Below are 20776 nucleotides of genomic sequence, written 5' to 3'. Positions count from 1 at the left end.
TGGTAAAAAGGTCAATAGTATAATATCATTTTTCTTCTATAATTGGATCTGCCACTCAAACTAATGAAGAAACTAGGCTAGCTTCATGACACTTTAGAGGGGATTCTTCATTTAAGTCATGTTTTTATGACCTCCTGTTTTTTATGACCCTCTTTCTAAAGCTGTGGCTCTTTTTCACCATTTTTGCAAAATTTTTAAAAAACACAACCAACTTTGGCAGTGAAATTCACTAAGGGTGGAATGAAACATATCCTTGGGAGTAGGGCTGGATTGGGTTAAAGGAAGTAGTAGTATTCAGAATTTTTAAAATAATTTAATTTCTCTGCCATCGTTACTCAAAAGCAGTTGTTCTGAACACCATCTTGACGGATATGGAGCTAAATGTTAAACTGACCACCAGCTAACAAAATCCTAGATTAGCTACCACATTTGCATTTCAGCATTAGATAATGACCATGAAAAGCGGGACTTTTAAGTGAAGCACATGGTAAAACGGTATGTTTGCTATTAAGGGGTTCTAGTCCCAATGTTCCACAGACTTTATCACCCTCAACAAGATGTTCAACCACTCTGTCAAATTCTCACCTGTAAAATGAAGGGGCAGAGGTGGATTAGAGTGTCTCTAAGGTTTAATATTCTGAAATTATGGTATATTTATCTCTCTGGCCACAGGACTCCAGGACCTCTTATTGTCTTCTCTTTTGGAACCAGAAGCCACCCTGTATGGGGCATCTGAATCTTGCCACTGACCTTCCTGTACCAGGCTCAATCTCTCTCTCCGACCCTCTCATCATTTAAGGTAAACGGATGGATGCACCGTAGCTGTTGTGGCTCTGTTGTGTTTTTCTTTTCTTTTTTTTTTTTTTTTAATTTTTTTTTTTAACGTTTATTTATTTTTGAGACAGAGAGACAGAGCATGAATGGGAGAGGGTCAGAGAGAGGGAGACACAGAATCTGAAACAGGCTCCAGGCTCTGAGCTGTCAGCACAGAGCCCGACGCGGGGCTCGAACTCACGGACCGTGAGATCATGACCTGAGCCGAAGTCGGCCGCCCAACCGACTGAGCCACCCAGGCGCCCCTCTGTTGTGTTTTTCATGCTCGATTCCACATTCGTGTCACTGTCAGCCTTCTTGACACATGAGAGAAAGGAATGCAGAGGACCACTCTCTGCATGAGTGTAGAGGAGGATTAGACTGGGTATGTGGCAGCCTCTTTACTTACTGTAGTAATGCTCTAAATGAAAATTTGAGTTTCCTGAAATCACCATGTTGTTTTTTTTTTTTTTTTTTGGTTGGGGGAGGAGGTCTATACTTTTGCCATTTGTTTTTAAGGTTGATTAATACTCTTTCTCACTTCCAGGCCTCTTTAACTGTTTTTCCTCCGCTTAGAATGCATCCCCCCAAGTTTTCATATACCTAGTTCTTTTCTTATCCTTCCCAGCTGCACCAGGGAAACATTCACTGGTACATCCCTTTGGGAGATACTATACCAGACTCCATCAGCATCTATTTCAACCTTCTACTGGTAAGCCTTCATTTTTTTGAAGAGTTTAGAAAACTCAAAAATATACTTCTCTGCTCCCTTTGTGGCCAGGGTTCTAGCTTAGTTTTGGTTTCTTCAGTGAACTACAGGCATACTTTGTTTTACTGCATTTTGCAGACATTGTGTTTGTCTGTTTTTTTAAACAGTTGAAGATTAATGGCAACCCTGCATCGAGAAATCTGTCAGCACCATTTTTTCCTACAGCATCTGCTCTCTTCATGTCTCTGTGTCACATTTTGGTAATTTTCACAATATTTCAAACTTTCCCATTATTATTCTATGTGTTATAATGATCTGTGATAAGTGATCTTTGATATTACTACTGTAATTGCTTTGGGGTACCACAAACTGTGCTCACATAAGATGGTAAACTTAGTCGGTAAATGTGGTAGGTGTTCTGACTGCTTCACCAGCCCGCTGTTCCACCATCTCTCTCTCTCTCCGTCTCCTCAGGCCTCCCTATTCCCTGAGACACAACAATATTGAAATGAGGTCAATTAATAACCCTGCAGTGCCTTCTAAGTGTTCAAGTGAAAGGATGAGCTGCACATCTCTCACTTGAATCGAAAGGTAGAAATGATTAAGCTTAGTGAGCAAGGTATGTCAAAAGCCACGGTAGGCCAAAAGCTAGGCCTCATGCTCTAGTTAGCCAAGTTGAGAATGAAAAGGAAAAGTTCTTGAAAGAAGGTAAAAGTGCTACTCCTGCGAAGGCACAAATGATAAGAAAGTGAAATAGCCTTCTTTTTGATATGGAGAAAGCATTAGTAGTCTGGATGGAAGATCAAACCAGCCACAACATTACCTTAAATCAAATCCTAATCCCAGAGCAAGACCTTAACTCTCTTCAGATCTGTGAAGGCTGAGAGAGGTGAAGAAGCTGCAGAAGAAAAGTCTGAAGCTGGCAGAGGTTGGCTCATGAGGTTTAAAGAAAGAAAATTCTTCATAACATCAAGTGCAAGGTGAAGCAGCAAGTGCTGATGTGGAAGCTGCAGGAAGTTCTCCAGAAGATCTAGTGAAGATAATTAATGAAGGTGGCTACACTAAACAACAGGTTTCCAATAGAGAGGAAGCACCTTCTATTGGAAGAAGATGACATCTAGGACTTTCACAGCTAGAGACAAGTTATTTGCAAATATCTTCTTCCATTCAGTAGGCTGCCTTTTTGTTTTGGTTTTGTTATGTAAAACTGTTCTTATTTGATATAGTCCCATTTGTTTATTTTTGCTTTTGTTGCCCTTGCCTGAGGAGACAGATGATGTCAGAGTTTATTGCCTATGTTTTCTTCTAAGAGTCTTATGGTTTCCACTATGACCTTTAAGTCTTTAATCCATTTTGAGTTTATTTTTGTATATAGTATAAGTGGCCCATTTTCATTCTTTTGCACGTAGCTGTCCAGTTTTCTCAACACCATTTACTGAAGAGACTGTCTTTTAACCGTTGTATATTCTTACCTTCTTTGTTGAAGACCAATTAACCATAGGTCAATACATTGATTGACCTCCTGACCTCAAACCTCCTGACCACAGATTTCTGCACTCTTTAGTCAGTTGCATTGGTCTATGTGTCTGTTTTTGTGCCAGTAGTAAACTGTTTTGATTACTCAGCTTTGTAGTATAGTCTGAAAACAGCAAGCGTGATTCCTCCAGCTTTGCTCTTCCTTCTCAAGGTTGCTTTGGTTATTGGGGGGCTTTTGTGGTACCATGCAAATGTTAGAATTAGTTGTTTGAGTTCTGTAAAAAATGCCATTGGGGGTGACTGGGTGCCTCAGTCAGTTAAGCGTCCAACTCTTTCACTCATCTCTAGGAATTTTTTTCTTTCCTCTTTGATTTGTTCACTGACCCATTGGTTGTTTAGTAGCATATTGTGTAGTCTCCATGTGTCTGTATTTTTTCCACTTTTCTTCTTGTAATTCATTTCTAGTTCATACAGTTGTGGTTGGAAAAGACACTTGATAACCCTCTTGTTGGAGTGATCCCTTCATCATTATGTCATGCCTTTCTTTTTCTTGTTACAATCTTTGTTTTAAAGTCTATTTTGCTTTTTTTTTTTTTTTTTTGCTTCTATCTGCATGAAATACCTTTTTCCATTCCTTCATTTTCAGTCTATGTGTGCTTTTATTTTTTTAGAGAGAAAGAGCAGGGGAGGGGGCAGAGGGACAGAGAGAGAATCTTAAGCAGGCTCCACGCTCAGCAGAGAGCCTGATGCAGGGCTCAATCTCACCACCTTGGGATCGTGACCTGAGCTGAAATCAAGACTTGAATGCTTAACTGATTGAGCCACCCAGGCACCCCTATGTGTGTTTTTACATCTCAAGTGAGTCTCTGTAGGTAATGTATAAGTTGGTCTTTTTTTTTTTTTAACCTATTCAGCCACCCTATTTCTTTTGATGGGAGCATTTAGTCTATTTACATTTAATTACTGACAGATATGTAGATATGTACTTATTGCCATTTTGTTGATTGTTTTCTGGTTGTTTTTCTAGTTCTCTGTTCCTTTTTCTCTTGCTTTCTTCCCGTATGATTTTGTGACTGTCTCTAGGGTTATGTTTTCATTCCTTATTCTCAATTTTTTGTATATCTATTGTAGGGATTTCATTTGTGGTTACCATAAAGTTCATATATAACTTCCTAGGTATATACCAGTCTGTATTAAGTTGATGGTCACTAAAGTTCAAGCACATTCTAAAGCATTAGATTTTCACTCTCCCCAATACATTTTTTGACATCATATTTTACACATATTTTGTGTATTCTTTGAATAATTATTGTAGATATAGAAAATTTTTATTACTTTTGTCTTTTAAACTCCATAATAGTTATATAAGTTGTTGACCTAGTACCTTTACTATATCTTTACCTATACCAGTGAGATTTTTTTTCTTTAATAATTTTCTTATTGCTAATTATGGCTTTTCCTTTTCCATTTAATGAAGTATCTTTTAAAGTTTCTTGTAAGGTCAGTTTAGTGGTGATAAACTCCTTTAGCTTTTGCTTATTAAGGAATCTCCTTATCTCGCCTTCAATGCTGAATGATAACCTTGCCAGGTAGAATATTATTGTTGTTGTTGTTTTCCTTTCAGCAGTTTGAATATATCATACCACTCCCTCTGGCGTATAAAGTTTCTGCTGAAATATCAGCTGGTAATTTTATAGGGGCTCCCTTGTATGTAACTAGTTGTTTTTCTCTTGCTGCTTTTAAAATTATCTCTTTATATTTAACTTCAGACATCTTGATTATAATGTGTCTTGGTATGGGTATCTTTGGGTTCATCTTTTTGGGGCTCTCTGTGCTTCCTGGAGTTGAGTGTTTTCTTCCTTCACCAGGTTAGGGAAGTTTTGTGGCATTATTTCTTCAAGCAGGTTTTCTGTCCCTCTCTCTCTCTCTTCGCCTTCTGGAACCCCTATAATGTGAGTGTTAGTATGCTTAATGTTGTCCCTTAAACTATTGTCACTTTTAAAAATTTTCTTTTCTTTTGGTTCTCATTGGGTGATTCTCCCCTACCCCTACCCTAATCTTAGAGAATCTGTACTTCTGAATCTGCTGTTGATTCTAGCTTTTCATTTCAGTTATTGTATTCTTCAGCTGATTGCCTCTCTTTTGTATTTTCTATCTCTCTGTTGAAGTTCTCATTGTATTCAACCATTCTTCTCCCAAGATCAATAAGCATCATTATGACCATTTCTTTGAACTTTTTAGCTGGTGGATTATTTATTTCATTTATTTGTTCTCTGCAGTTTTGTCTTGTTCTTTCATTTGGAACATGTTTTTCTGTCTCTTCATTTTGCCCCCTGACTCTCTGTGTTTGCTTCTATATATTGAGTAGATCAGTTATGTCTCCTTGTCTCAAAGGAGTAGCTCTATATAGAAACTATCCTGTGGAGCCCTGTCGTGGAAACTCTCCTGGTTACCCATCCCACCCAACACCACCCTCTGGGTGTGGCAGGGTGGAGGGCCAATCACTGGTTGTGGTGGGGTGAGGTTACCTGGGGCAGTGCCACTGTCACCAAGGCCACCCATCAGGTGTGGTGGGGCAGACAGCCACTTGAGAGGAGCACTGGCCAGAGCTGATGGGTTGGGTGAGGCAATTTGCAGGGAAATGCCAGGGTAGGGCAAGCAGTGCTAGCACTGTAGATGGATAGTGTCAGAAACAGCACCTGCTAGGTAGGGCAGCGACTCAGAACAAGTAGGTAGAAGGGGAGTGAAAAAGAAAATGGCATTCACAGTACTTCTATCCCTGGATAAAGTTCCAACAGATCCCAAATTAGTTCTGTGCCCTAAATTTAGTCAATTAAATTAGTCAATGAATCTCATTCACATGTAACACAGGTACTTTTCAAATTCTTGCCTCTGCTCTGGGACTCAGAGCAAGTGAGACTGTGCACATGCCCTTTATGAGTGGAGTCTTGATTTCCTGCTGTCTTCTGGCTCTCCTGGACTTAAGCCCCACTGGTTTTCAAAGCCAGATGTTATGGGAGCTCATCTTCCCAGTGCAGGTTTCCTGGGTCAGAGAACCCAATGTGAGTACTGGATCCCTGTTCCTCAGAGAGGGCCTTTGCAGTCATGATATCCTCCCATTTGTTGCCATGCTGGGGAGGTGTAAGTCCTGAGTTTAGTAGACTGTCTCTGCCTCTTTGCCACTCCTGGTCATCTTGATGCGACTATTTCTTTATATCCTTAGTTGTGTAAAATCTTAGGTCTGCTAGTCTTCAAGTTGTTTTTGGAGATAGTTGTTTTTAAACAAAAACAATTTTTTAACATTTATTTTTTGAGAGACAGAATGTGAGCGGGAGAAGGGCAGAGAGAGGGAGTCACAGATTCCAAAGTGGGCTTCTGGCTCTGAGCTGTCAGCACAGAGCCTGACGTGGGGATTGAGCTCACAAACCATGAGATCATGACCTGAGCCGAAGTCAGACGCTTAATCGACTGAGCCACCCAGGCACCCTGATAAGTTGTTTTATATGTAGTTGTAGTTTTGGTGTGTCCAGGGGAGGCAGTGAGCTCTGGATCTTAACTGCAAATCTAAACATTCTATTTCTTGAAGCATTAATGTAGCCAAAACCTAGATTCAATCTTACCTTGCAGGTTGCTGAATTACAGTGTAGTATGAAATCACAGACTTGCCACATCTCTTATGTGAATTACTACATATACCTCAGACCATTCTAGATATTCTAGAATGTCTCTATATTATATAATCTCACAATGCCCTACACTTTAAAGTTATAGCCTTTTTTCTGATTATAATCATATAATATTGTATAATTATGTTATACATACAGTCCTTCACTATTCAAGTTTGAAGAGGGTAGAGACTTATTTATTGTTATGTGGAGCCCACATAGAGTAGGAGGTAAATATAAATGTGTGAATGAAAATCTTTTTGATATCATCAAGCACCTAACCAGTTCTCCATAATATTTAATTAATTTAATTTAATTTGGCAAAGAGTTATAATACAAATATTAACATTAATAATGAACCATGCTGTGTCAGAAACAACAGATATATTATAGAATATGCTTTCTTACCCTATAGTTTAATTATGAATTTTATTTGCTTTAAAAAATTTTTAAATATAGTTGAATTCTTTTCGTCTGCACAATAAATATTTCATTACTATATTTTTTTAACAATCAGCTTCAGCTTGTCTTAAGTCTCATTAAAGTTTGATTCATTCACTTCCAAGAACACTGGAAACTCATGATGGGAAAGCGATGACCAATATCCTACCAACTCTGGCAAGAAGTTACTCAAAATGGTCAATTCTAGATTACTGCCCTCGAGTAGAAAACTGGTTAAACTTTAAACAAAGGTTTACACTTGTTCTTACAACACATGGTACATTTTTCTTCCAGATAGTCCACCTACCTCTTCCACTTAGACTAATTTAAAAAATGAGTGTATACTTCATTGAAGTGCACATTATTAGAAGGGCTCAGGCAAAAAGACTTGGAACATGACAAGGTACATCAAAATCTTGATGCTGCTACTACTAGACTGAGAACTGATTTTCCTCCCACTGTTAGCACTACTAACAACTAATACTTCCTGGGCACATAGGTACCAGGAACTCCAGTCACTACTCTGCAGGGTAAATTCTTCTATTATCCTCTTTTTATACATAAAGAATCTGAGACACGGAGAAGTCACAGATTTGCCTGAGATCATGGAGCTGGAAGTTGAACCTGGTTTCTCTCTAGCCCTATGCTTCTTTATGTATTTCATCAACTATAAAGTTGTTTCTAGTTTCATAATCATTTTAAGAAGAAAGAAAGCAAAATCTTATTGGATACTGAAGGAGTTTGGGTTATGTTATTTCAGGCTAGATTATAGGCTCTCTAAAACTCTAGATTTTCCAGAATCTACTGATTGATTCATTCACTCACTTAACAAGATATGTAAACCGGGTTCTTGTTCAGCAATCACTAGATGGTAGCTATGATGATGACGACTCAAGAACTAATAGCCTGATGGAGAGGATAGGCACATAAATAATTGAAATACATAGTTTTTAAAGTTTAATGACACAAGGATGTTAGTAGTTTGCACATGCTCCCTAATAACACAACGATAGATAATGAAAATACATACTTAACTACTTTTTTTAGTCACTTGTGATGGTTAATTTTATGTCTCACTTGACTAGACACACTAAACACTATTTCTGTGTATGTCTGTGAAAGTATTTCTGTATTTCTGGATGAGATGAGCACTGAATCAGTGGACTCAGTAGACTTCCCTCTTCACTGTGGGTGGACATCATGCATCTGTCCAGGGCCTGAATAGAACAAAAGGTAGAGGAAGGAAGAACATGCCTTTTTTGCTTCCTATGAAGTTGGAATATCTCATCTTATCTTCTCAGGCCCTTGGACTTGGATTTCAAGCATCAGCTCCTCTGTTCTCAGGCCTTTAGACTCAAACTGAATTATACCACTGGTTTTCCTGGGTCTCCAACCTTGCAGACATAACACTGCTGGAATTCTCAGCCCCCATAACTGTGTGAGCCAATTCTTCAGAATAAATCTCTCTCCTACTAGTTCTGTTTCCCTGGAGAACCTGAATATAGTCACCTATTTTTCTAAAGTCAAAGACAACCAACGGAATGGGAAAGGACATTTGTAAATGACATATCGGACAAAGGGCTAGTATGCAAAATCTATAAAGAACTCACCAAACTCCACACCCGAAAAAAAAATAATCCAGTGAAGAAATGGGCAGAAAACATGAATAGACACTTCTCTAAAGAAAACATCCAGATGGCCAACAGGCACATGAAAAGATGCTCAACGTCACTCCTCATCAGGGAAATACAAATCAAAACCACTCACACCAGTCGAGTGGCTAAAATGAACAAATCAGGAGACTATAGATGCTGGTGAGGATGTGGAGAAACGGGAACCCTCTTGCACTGTTGGTGGGAATGAAAACTGGTGCAGCTGCTCTGGAAAACAGTGTGGAGGTTCCTCAAAAAATTAAAAATAGACCTACCCTATGACCCAGCAGTAGCACTGCTAGGAATTTACCCAAGGGATACAGGAGTACTGAGGCACAGAGGCACTTGTACCCCAATGTTTATAGCAGCACTCTCAACAATAGCCAAATTATGGAAAGAGCCTAAATGTCCCTCAACTGATGAATGGATAAAGAAGTTGTGGTTTATATATACAATGGAAAGCCACTTGGCAATGAGAAAGAATGAAATCTGGCCTTTTGTAGCAACGTGGATGGAACTGGACAGTGTTAGGCTAAGTGAAATAAGTCAGACAGAGAAAGACAGATACCATATGTTTTCACTCTTATGTGGATCCTGAGAAACTTAACAGAAGACCATGGGGGAGGGGAAGGGGAAAAAAAAAGAGAGGGAGGGAGGCAAACCATATGAGACTCTTAAAAACTGAGAATAAACTGAGGGTTGATGGGGGGGTGGGAGGGAGGGGAAGTGGGTATGCGCATTGAGGAGGGCACCTATTGGGCTGAGCACTGGGTGTTGTATGGAAACCAATTTGACAATAAATTTCATATTAAAATAAATAAATAAAGTCAAAGAGAATCTATCCTGAACTTCATATAAGACAAACAACCTTTTTTTTTTTTTTTTTAATTCAACTGTTTCTCATTATGAAGGCCTCTACACAAGTGTAGAGGGTGGGTGCCTCTTTGTTTACTTAATAGAGAAATAAAACTTTATAGGAAATACTCTATTTGTAAAGTGTATAGTCTCCTTGAAACCCAAAAAGCATGTGTCCATGGAAAATAATATACTTGGGTAAGGTAAATAAAAGGATCATTTAAAAATTATTGAGTTTCTTATTTTGGGTGGATGCCTCATGAAAAAGGTTTATATTTAGCCTGTGGCAAAGTCTCTGGTCACCTCAGAAGAAAATAAAGACATGTGGCCACATGGCTACACAACTTGCTCGACTGTATAACCTTAATACAAAAAAAGGTCACACTGCTATCAAAGGCATTCTACCCGCCTTAGGTCTGAAGTATCAAATCTCAAGAGCTAAAATAAAAATTACAAAATAACTCCTAACTGCCAACTGTTACGGCAAGGCTCCCTTATTCAGAAAGTCATTTCTTAAAATAAGTTTGAAAAGAAGAGCAGACACTGAACTTGGCCATCCATAAAATGTCAAATTCTTCCTATTAGCTTCAGTATTGTATAAAGGCATTTTGTTACATTACTCCTGACGTTTATTCATTATAAATGTTAGGATGAAAAGAGGTTTTCCTCAATGATCAATTATTGAAGGAAACTATTTTCAGGCATAAAATTAATGTAAGATATCTCATGGGTTCATTGGTAGCTACAAGCAGAGAGCCTCAGTTAGGTGTTTTAAGCCCTCCCTATCAGTCCCTGATCACTACCCCCACCTATTGGGGCACCATTTTATGCGGAGCAGTTTGTTTCTAGGTCTTTGAATAAAGCCAGTTTGACAGCCATCACATTATACTTTACAGAAGGCTAATGTCTCTCTTCCCTACTTCTAACATGCACAGAAAACATGTTTTTAAAGAAAAAATCCATACCACTTACAAGCCTGTTAGAATTTATCTTTCTCTAAGAGGGAAGTGAATCCAAATACATATGAAAAAGAAATCTTACTTATACAAAGGGAAGTAAATAACCAACTTAGTATGTGGAACCGAATCTTACAGAGAATAAAGAAGTGAATAAGGCACAGCACGGCTGGATTAGCATATTTTCTTCAATAACGATATCAACATGTTTTATGATTTTTCCTTCTTTCTAACATTATATAAATGTGACTATTTATTTATTTATTTTCAAATGTTTTTATTTACTTTTGAGAGAGAAAGCATGAACTGGGGAGGGGTGGAGAGATTGGGGGACGGAGGATCCGAAGTGGGCTCTGCAGAGAGCAATGAGTCTGACACAGGGCTCGAACTCCACGAACTGTGAGATCATGACCTGAGCCAAAGTTGGATGCTCAACCAACTGAGACACCCAGGTGTCCCTAAATGTCATCTTTTAAATCTCAATGGCAAAGAGGCACAGAATATAAAAACTAATGAGCATACAGTTTTCAAAACCATGCAAAGATGGCACATGCTAATGTCAAGATTCTGATAATATGTACATATGCTTATAAGTAAAACTCTCAGGGTAAATTTATGACTAAATGAGGAATTAGTCTGGTTAACATCTATTTAGTATATAAGAAGCTGAAGAATGGTGCCACTATATTCTGGAGCTAAGATTACCATTGGAAGTAATGTACTAGTGAATTCAAAGCAGAAAAGATAAGATTAGCTTGCTGAAGGAAAGCAGGAAGAATCAAACAGAATGTACTAAGTCTTGCCAATGTGGAAAAGACACAGCCCAGTTAATGTTATAGACATCTATAAAAACGAATGTATCAACGGATGGTATACAGGAAGTCCAAAGGACCCAGACGGTTTCAGGGTCATTCTAGCACTGTTTGAGGAAGAGTGTGCCTTCCTGGATGCCGTAGGTTACTACAGTTCAGCGACACTGGTTATCAAGATCATAACATCAACTCTTTGTTATTATTGGCTCAAAATTTTCTATTTATAATTTGACTATTCATATATAGATTTTCTCAAAAAGTGGGGGATGTGATGATCATCTTGATACAAGGAATTAGATCTATACTCTACCACTGACTTGGGCATCAGGGATTTGAGTCAGGAACATGGCTCTGCCCTTTGCTGCTGTCACCTGCAGCAGGAACACACTCCTGATCAAGAAAGTTCACATGACGTTTCTGGCTCTGAAAGATTAAGGTCAAGATGAAGTAAATTCTGTTCTAGGAAATCCCGCCTGAGAGGTCAGCTTCTCCCTATCTCACTATTTTGATGCAGAAACCTTTCAGGATCACAAAAGGGTGAGTTTGCTTTTATATACATTACATATGATTCAGAAATTGCTATAAAGCAGAAGCTATAGAGATAAACTGAATAAGCAGTGACCCCAGGACAAAACTGAGCTTATTTCAAAAAACTAAACTCTAATACATATTTATTCACTACTCTTCTAACAAAAGAGGAAAGCAGAAAAGGAAACCAGTCAATCAAATACTCAGTTACTGGTAATAAATACTGATTTCATTCTGATATCTTAACTAATAATTTTCTAATAACCACTGCCAGGTAGCTGGGGTTCATTTATTTTTATCTCAACAACTTGTGACTAAGGATCATTAAAGATATATGGTAAAATGCTTAGTTTAAGGCCTTATTTCTGCTATACCCAATTTTAAGTCAAGAGAAATTATATTAAAAACTCAAGTAAAACAAAGGGGAAAAAATAAGGATTTTGAGTTTCCTATCAACTTGGTTATACTTTTGTTATAACTAGAGAACTTTTCTGGAAACAGGCATAAATATTTGGTATACTTAAATATATTATTTAATTCTCTCCAGAACTAACTTGTAAAAATAAAAGTGAAGAAAACATTAGGCAGCTTTTCAATTTATTTTAGGTCTTAAATTGAGATAAATAATCAGATACACAACAAAGCAACTTTGGTAGTCGCTGGATGATGCAGACACCTGTGCAGTCGGGGCTGTAAAGGAATTTTTATTAGGCTGATGGAAAACCAGTATTGAATTCAGTTGCTGAATTTCAACCAATTTAAATAAATTAGCTGACCTATAAGTGACGTAACCCTAAATTTCCCAGTGCAGCTGCCAGAAATCTATTTTCCAAATGAAACAACAGATGGTTTTGAACAATACTGCAATATAGCAATTTTCAGTTATTCCAAAGCGTTTTTCTCTTGCTAAAATTATAAAAATAATTGAGAAAATAATTTTCAGATTTTTTCTGAAAGATTTCTATTTTCAAAGTGAAAGCAAAGTTTAATATCCTAGTGATGTTTTTAGCATTATCTTTAGAAATTGCTCTATTTGCTAGTTTTTATTTATCTAAAACAACACATGGCAGAGTGTAACCTTGCCCTCATTTTAGAACTAATTTAATACTCTTGCAGTGCTCGCAAGCACTTCAAGATGTATCTTTCCATGTGATAATGTCCAACTCACAGTATGCATTTAGTTAAAAACTTCATCATTCTGGAAGGATGAGACCAACAGGCCAATTAAGCCTGATGTGAAAGATATTTATAACCTATAAACCTCTGTAAATAATTGAAGAACTGTTCGTTTCTTCAAATACCGCCATGAACAAAATAAATAAAGTCCATCCCAAATGAGGCTAACCCCAAAAGAAGCTTAACCTTTCAGGTGAAACATCCCAAGTTCCTTAAACTGTTCTTGGCAAATAAATGACTCTGCTTTCTACTCACTGATTTAACTGAGAACACCTGTAAGTCCTCAGCCTTCCTTTTCCAGCTCATTACCTCTCCAGTGCCACACAGGGGAGTCTGGGCTTTGGATCTGGGCTGCCCAGAGTTAGTACTGGCACCATCACTTACGACCGGGGAGATCCCGAGCAGGACAACCTAAACCCTCTCAATCTCAAATTCCTCACATTCCACCTGCTAACCATACCGACCTGATGGGGCTGCTGTGGACTAAATACACTTAGTGAACACACACAAAGAACTTCCAACATGCCATGTATGAGGTAAGTGCTCAATAAATGTAGCTATTCTTATTATTATTACTATCATCGCTTCCCTCTTGTCTCGCTCAATGCCTAGGCTGCTCCAAGGTCCAGATCTCTTCCCTGCCTTGCACTCCCTCATTGCCGTACCTTTGCCCTCCATCCAAGAACATGCTGGTTCTCTTCCTTGTGAGTGAGCCTTGTGCACAACACAAAGCAAACCAAAACAAAAACATCAGCCAGCATCCTTAATAACTACTTTTCCACTCCTTGCTTTATACAAAACTTATCTTTTAAAACTAGTCTATATTCATTCCTCCGTTTTGTCACCATTTACTCTTAACTCTCGCGGTTTTACTCCTAAAGCTGCCGTCTGAACAATCACATGATCACAGAATGCAGCAGCCTTCCTCAGTCCCACTTCTCAACCTTCTACAACCAACAGGACCTCCTTCCTTTTTGAAACTTCTGCCTTCTGCGCCACTGCCCCATCCTAAATCTTCCTCCCTGTTTAACGACCACATCTGTACCTCAGCCAGGTTCTTTCCCCACTCCTTCCACAGAAACCCAGATTCCCAAAAGTTCTGCCTTCAGTCTTTCAGGCCCCTCTCCCAACCGCTCTACCCCCATGGGACTGCCCCAAACCGCAAGGCTGGACCTCCAAATCGCCACCTCTGTTCAGCCCCTCCCCACTCCAGTCCTGCCTTTCATGATTACTGAAGACGTCCATTGAGTCCTTCCACCAGCACCTCACACTTACCATGTTCTAAGTCAAATCTGCCAAGTTTTCCTTCTTAATATTTCCACTTTAGTTAATTCATGGCACCATCATTTTTTTAATGGTGGAGGTCAAAACATTTCAATCATCTTTAATCTTCTCTGTCCCTAACAGCTCATAACAGACAGCACAGTGGTTGTATGCATGGGCTCTGGAACTAGACCGTGTGAGTGTGTATCCTGACTTCCCCTCTTTCTGCCAGTGTGACCTTGAATAAGTCACTTGGCTTCTCTAACTTCAGTGTGGCCCTCATAATATAGCTGTGCAGTTTTCGTGAGAAAATGTAGGTAAGGCCACAGAGGGTTGGCATTTGGCCAGCTATGATGATGAGGACAATGAAAAAGAATCTCAGTGATCCGTTCACACCCTTCTCATTCTTTACAGACTCCTGTCACATCTCACATAGACCTCATCCGTGTTGTCTCAAGTAAATTTCAACTCAGAAGGCGAGCCTTTGCTGTAAATGTGTAAGTGCCTCAAATTTTCATTAATCTCAACCACGACCTAGAACATTTAACATTCTACTTACATTATCAGTGTGCTTTTTCTCTCATAGCATACTAAATAACGATGTAATAAGAATTCAGGAGCTGACCTTATTTGAACCCAATTTCAAGTAACATTCCATAGGCCATGTGGTCAGACATCAAAATCACTCTCAATTCTCAATAATGCAGAGCAGATTATTGATAACAAATTATAAAATCTTTGTTGTCGTTACCCTAACCAAACAACCACCTCAGTCAGTCACCTGTTCACATTGTCCCCAGGAGCTGAAAAGTAAATTTAGTTTTGGCCTAAGAAAGATGTAACATTATTGAAAAAAAAATTCTGAATCATATAATGTACTACAAAGTCAGTATGTTATCTTTTGCTTTGGATCATCAGTGACTCTTTAGCCCTACAATAAAGTAGAACTGATTAAATATTTTTATGAATGTCCATCTAAATATTTACCACATTTAATTAAATGGGACCATTGCTGGGGTGCCTGGGTGGCTCAATCAGTTAAATGCCCAACTCTTGGTTTCGGCTCAGGTCATGATCTCATGGGATCTTCATGGGTTCTAGCTCTGCATTAAGCTCTGTGCTGATGGTGTGGAGCCTGCTTAGGATTCTCTCTCTCTCTCTCTCTCTCTCTCTCTCTCTCTCTCCTTCTCTCTTTGCCCCTTCCCTGCTCACTCTCTGTCTCTCAAAGTAAATAATAATAATACAATTAAAAAAATTGGGACCATTGCATTGGAAGTAGTTAGCCTAAGAGAAGCATGTTTATGTATTAATTAAATGTCTGTAGTCAGTCACTTTTACAAAGAAAGAGAATTACCGCTAAGGATTGGAGCTCTCTTGTTTCTTCCTCTGCTGCTGAAGCGTGATACGACAGAACCTATAGGGTAAGAAACCAAAGAAAACAGGTTACCCAAGAGAAAACTACCAAATGTAGACTACAATCTCAAGCTCGAGATTCTGCTAAAACTTCCTGGAGAGAGAACTAGACACCTCAGAATGTCAAATCTTGTTTGCTGCTTTTCTTCAACAGAAAGAAAAATCCCAGATTTGACTCAATTGCTTGTTTCAGAAGACCAAAAGGTATACTCTCTCTGTGTTTAGAGAAAGTCTTGTCACTTTTATTCTGACACTGTTGATGTAATGAACACATTATTGATAAGCGATGCTACTGGCTCAAAGTTGGCAGAAAATTTATTTTGTGCTTTTTTCTTTTTGCACTGCTTTTTAGAAAATACTAACTTCAGTTATTTTTACTTGTGAGAATTACGAAAAAATCTTTTGCGTAAACTGACACTTAACATTGACATTTGGAAAGCAAGGAGTCTAGAAGAAGCTCTCAGGGGAGGGCTGTAACTACTCTAGAATTTCATAAAGAAAAATGGCATGGCTAGAACATGATGTCACACAGATCAAGACAGGCAGCGCTGCCCCATAAATCCATCCAGTAACATCTGGGGACGTGAGGCACTCAGTGAGGGGACAAGTGGGGCCTGGGACCCTGCTTTCAATACCTAACTAGTACACTTTCTCTTACCCTAGTAGAGTTAAACAGACAGGCTTACTATTTTCTCATCACTCAACAGAAGAATCATTAATTCCCATATTCAAAAGTAATGACTTCAAAGTAATAGGATAATATTTTAGACATTCTTTTGAATCAGGGCAGTGGTCATATTTAAAACATCTACCGTATTTTTTTAAAAATATTTTTTAAAGTTCATCTTTGACAGAGACAACATAGATTTACTAAAAACCCCAAAGATATTAGCAGGATTGATAAAAAGGTAAGCCATTTTCAGACTTAAATTGATACAGGAATAACATACCATTCTAAGTTTTAAAAAATAAATTTTGTCACACTGGAGATAATAATAACACCTTACTCATACGGTTGTAATGATTAATTTTGTTAATACAGGCCTACCTCTGAGATATAGCGGGTTTATTTCCAGACTATTGCAATAAAGCCAATATTGTAATAAAGGGAGTCAAATGAACTTTTTGGTTTCCCAGTGTACATAAAAGTTATGCTGACACTATGCTATAGTCTATTAAGTGTGCAATAGCATTGCTTCTAAAAAAATATATGATACCTTATTTCAAAAACACTTTATTGCTAAAAAAATGGAACCCATCACCTGAGTTTTCAGCAGGCCCTAATGACTGATCACAGATTAGCATAACAAATATAATAATAATGAAAAAGCTTGAACTATTGTAAGAATTATCAAAATGTGACACAGAGACATGAAGTGGGCAAATGCTGTTGGAAAAATGATGCTGACAGATTTGCTCAACATAGGGTTGCTACAAACCTTTAATTTGTAAAAAATGCAGTATCTGTGACAAGCAATAAAACAAAGCACAATAAAATGAGGTATGTCTATACACGTGAGCATCAGAACACAGAGTAAACATTTGGCAAAGGTTAGCTATTATTATTGTTGTTTTGTTGGTCATTATAATGACCATGGCTTCCAGGTCAAAATAATTCACTGTCCTAAGAAAACCTGAGGGATTGGTGTCCCTAGCTTTTATACAATGCCTTGTAAGGAAAGGAAAATCTTTTTCAAGGTTAAACTTGTGAGCATCGATAGGACTTCCCATAATGAACTGAAATAAAATAAATGTTTAGACTAAGTAAAAGCCTAATTACTCATATATTTAACTGAAGTAAAACTATAGTGTTAAAATAGAAATAAATCTCAATCAGGAAAATACTCGAAGATTTTGAACAAAATTATATAATGTCTGGGATTTGCTTCAAAATAATCAATGGATTAAAGTGGAAGAGTGCAGAGCAGTGAGCAAGTGTATGAATGGAATGATATTGGCCAGGGGTCAATAATTATTAAAGATGGCTAATGAGTACATGGGCACTCACTAAGCTATTCTTAGTATACTTCTGTATATGCTTGCAATTTTCCATAATAAAACATTTTTACAAGAAGAGATAATTTCTAATTGATAGCTGGCTTAGATTCAATTCAGTGCAAAACCAAGGGAACTATAAAAAATTTGATTAAAAATATATGTATATACACACATGCACACATGTATACATACATATGTATATACGTGTGACACTATATGTACATATATGTATGTGTATAGATGTAATTTGAGGTATATGTGTGCATATATATATACACACATACATATATTTGTGTGTGTGTATATATATATATATATATATATATATATATGCACCTATACCTACGTGTGTGTATTTCAAAAAAAGATTTCCACTGGCTTATAATCCAAGGTCTCTTATATAATACCATGGCAAAACTATTCATGTTATATATTCATCATTACTAATACTATCTTGGTTGTTAGTAAATTTTTACTTATATATCTTTCTAGCTATTTAGGTTAGGAACTTATTAGAGGATTGGAGGAAACGTTACAGTTTCTAAACATGGATTCCCACTGATCTCAATTACATAGGAGTAGGCAAATATTCAAACATACTTCACGCCACTGTATGAATAAGTAGAGACGTTTGCCCTTTTGAAGTCTATTTCCTTAAACTGGGTCTCTGATGTAAGAAATTTCTGGGTTATGCAAAGTGAACATTTTCAGGCAGTTAGTGAAATACACCTGGAAAGGGCTGGCCCCACTTGGGTAGGGTAATCCTCCTCGGGAGGGAGCCTGCCGAAGGTCAGTGTCCCAGGCCAGTGGGTCACAAGCTGCCTGCACATTCGGAGTCACCTGGGGGAAGCTCTGGAATAATGTAGATTCCCAGGCTCTACCCAAGACTTATGAATCAGGGTATTCAGAAGTGGGATCCATACATCTGTAATCTGAAAGAGTTTCCCTTTTCCTCACTTCTGGTTCTCTGAGTGCTTAGGGTTTCTATTTTTGTCTTTCAAAATGTATGAGTACAGCTGTTCACCAGGGGACAGGGATGCTCAGGCACTGGAGCTTGGACAGACAGGCTGCACGGGCAGCAGACATCTGTGTGAATGCATTCTTAAGGTCAGAAGAGTGAAGGGACGAACAGCCTGAGTTTTGGTTTGGTCATGAGACCTTTGATTAGTCTCTAAAATATTCTGGATCTCCGTTTCCTTAGCTGTTTCCATGAGGAGCTAAGGATTCAGTCTGATTCTCGTGAGGAGACGCTGCTATCACACACAGACCCCACGAGTTGTTTTGGCGGGAAAGGCAGAAACTGAGTGTGGCTGCAGAGACCGAGAGTCCCACAGTTGTCAGCCCACCTCCAGTGTGACCATTTGCTTGGCCATGGCTCTCTCCACTGCTTCATACATCTGTGTGTTCTGGATCCCCAAGCCACAAAAGATGACAAAAGCCTCCAGAAACTGTTCGTCATTTCGGTTGAAAGGCTTAACCTTGCCAGTATTCTCCTCCATCTTATTTACAAGTTGGCAAACCCCTATAACAATCCAAGAAATTGAGTAAACATTATTATTAATTATTATACGTTTTATTGACTTGAACACCCAGCCCCCGCAAAAAAAGATTATCTTATGCTTTTATGAGTGCTTGGAATCTATCTCCAAAGAAGCAAACGGATCCTCACAAATATAAAAGCTAGAAAAGTAAACCGAGTTAATTTACATGAGAACTTGTTTCACACAGTATGTTGCCTGCGTTCAAAAAAATCCTAGAGTACTATTTTCTTCCAGACGCGGTCACGAATTTTAGATCAGCTGAGTCCCCAAAGACAATTTGTCCTTTGGAAACTAATTGGATTTTTGTACATTTGCCAAGAGAACAATTTTAATGCACATCAGAATTTTGGGTCACACAGATTGCCTTTCCTTACTGAGAAACCAGGAGTTAAAAACTACAGTAACATACAAAATAGAACGTAGAAAACAGGTTAATTCACATAGACCATCTCAAATTTCAAATAAGTACCTCTGTATCCAGGAGAATCATACTTGCAGACAACTTTTGATACTACAAATAAATGCAAATAAAAATGACCATTTAGAAATAAAGGCAGAACTAATCTTTGAAGAAAATCATAACCTCCCAAGTCCTGGCTTCTCTTAGAAAGTCAAACATATAGGGGCACCTGGATGGCTCAGTCAGCTGAGCCTTCGACTTTTGCTCAGGTTATGATTTCAAGGTTCGTGTGTTTGAGCCTTATATCGAGCTCTGTGCCTGGAGCCTGCTATGGATTCTGTCTTCCTCTCTCTGCCCTTCCCCCACTCATGCTCTGTGTCTCTGTCCCTCAAAAATAAATGTATGTTTAAAAAATTAAAAAAGAAAAAGAAGTCAAACATGTAGTCAATATAAATGGAAAATTACATCAACATTGTAAGTCTTTACTGAACTACTTCAATGGGATTCTGAGCCAGTGGCCTCTCTTTGAGGAGTTCAGTGACCTCCTACCTCTGGGTAAAACAAAGTGTTAAGTCCTTATTTCTTCCGTCTCTAAATATTTAATACCAGAGTTCCAGTGTGTGCCCACCATGGGATACGTACTATGCTAAATGCTTCAGTACACACACAATCTCTGGGCCTTAAAATTCACACTGCAAAGTAGATATGACCATCCCCATTTTACAGATGAAAAAACTGAGTCTCAGAAAAGTTAAGTCATTTGCTCAAGGCCACTTAGTTTCTATGCTCACGTCTAAAATTCAAAGCCCGGCTCTGCCTAGTCCCAAAGAGCACTTTTTACCACAGTCCTCTGCTCTGTGCTCTTTGACCTCCTTAAGATCACTGCTGGTGGTTCCCTGACTGTATCTTCTTGCTCACAACGTTGCCTGTGCTTTTCCACCCGCCTCCACTGCTCCCCACTGCTTTCCTTCCGATTAGCCAGCTGACACTCACATCTCCTTCACAGTAGCTCCTGGAGGCCTCCCACCTCCCAGGTGAGGCAGGCACTACTCTTTTCTATGCCCTTAATCCATTGCTT

General features: G+C 38.4%; 1 protein-coding gene and 1 long non-coding RNA gene across 13 annotated transcripts in view; one reads left to right on the top strand and one right to left on the bottom strand.

The window, feature by feature from the left end:
• Nucleotides 1-20776, bottom strand: part of PDE5A (phosphodiesterase 5A) — a 141978-nt gene that overhangs the window by 40599 nt on the left and 80603 nt on the right. For all 5 annotated transcript variants that reach the window (XM_042983982.1, XM_007087606.3, XM_042983983.1 and 2 more), the window contains exons 10-11: nucleotides 19104-19279; nucleotides 15701-15760 (exon numbers count right to left, since the gene is read on the bottom strand). In XM_042983982.1, the coding sequence (XP_042839916.1) occupies nucleotides 15701-15760; nucleotides 19104-19279 (236 nt within the window). The remainder of the gene's footprint in view (nucleotides 1-15700; nucleotides 15761-19103; nucleotides 19280-20776) is intronic.
• Nucleotides 1-20776, top strand: part of LOC122237969 — a 74128-nt gene that overhangs the window by 46380 nt on the left and 6972 nt on the right. For 4 of the 8 annotated variants that reach the window (XR_006216817.1, XR_006216815.1, XR_006216810.1 and 1 more), the window contains 7 exons: nucleotides 673-799; nucleotides 1442-1525; nucleotides 1690-1782; nucleotides 11843-11916; nucleotides 13385-13619; nucleotides 14761-14843; nucleotides 15914-15963. This is a non-coding gene — a long non-coding RNA (uncharacterized LOC122237969). Of the gene's footprint in view, nucleotides 1-672; nucleotides 800-1441; nucleotides 1526-1689; nucleotides 1783-11842; nucleotides 11917-13384; nucleotides 13620-14760; nucleotides 14844-15913; nucleotides 15964-18958; nucleotides 19094-20776 lie in introns of those variants that run through there. The other 4 variants (XR_006216811.1, XR_006216814.1, XR_006216816.1 and 1 more) reach the window with 4 other exon arrangements.

This window comes from Panthera tigris, chromosome B1 (assembly GCF_018350195.1).
Source record: "Panthera tigris isolate Pti1 chromosome B1, P.tigris_Pti1_mat1.1, whole genome shotgun sequence".
NCBI classification, from domain to species: Eukaryota; Metazoa; Chordata; class Mammalia; order Carnivora; family Felidae; genus Panthera; species Panthera tigris.
Note: the sequence above shows the minus strand (reverse complement) of the source record. Positions and strands in the feature narration are given on the sequence as shown.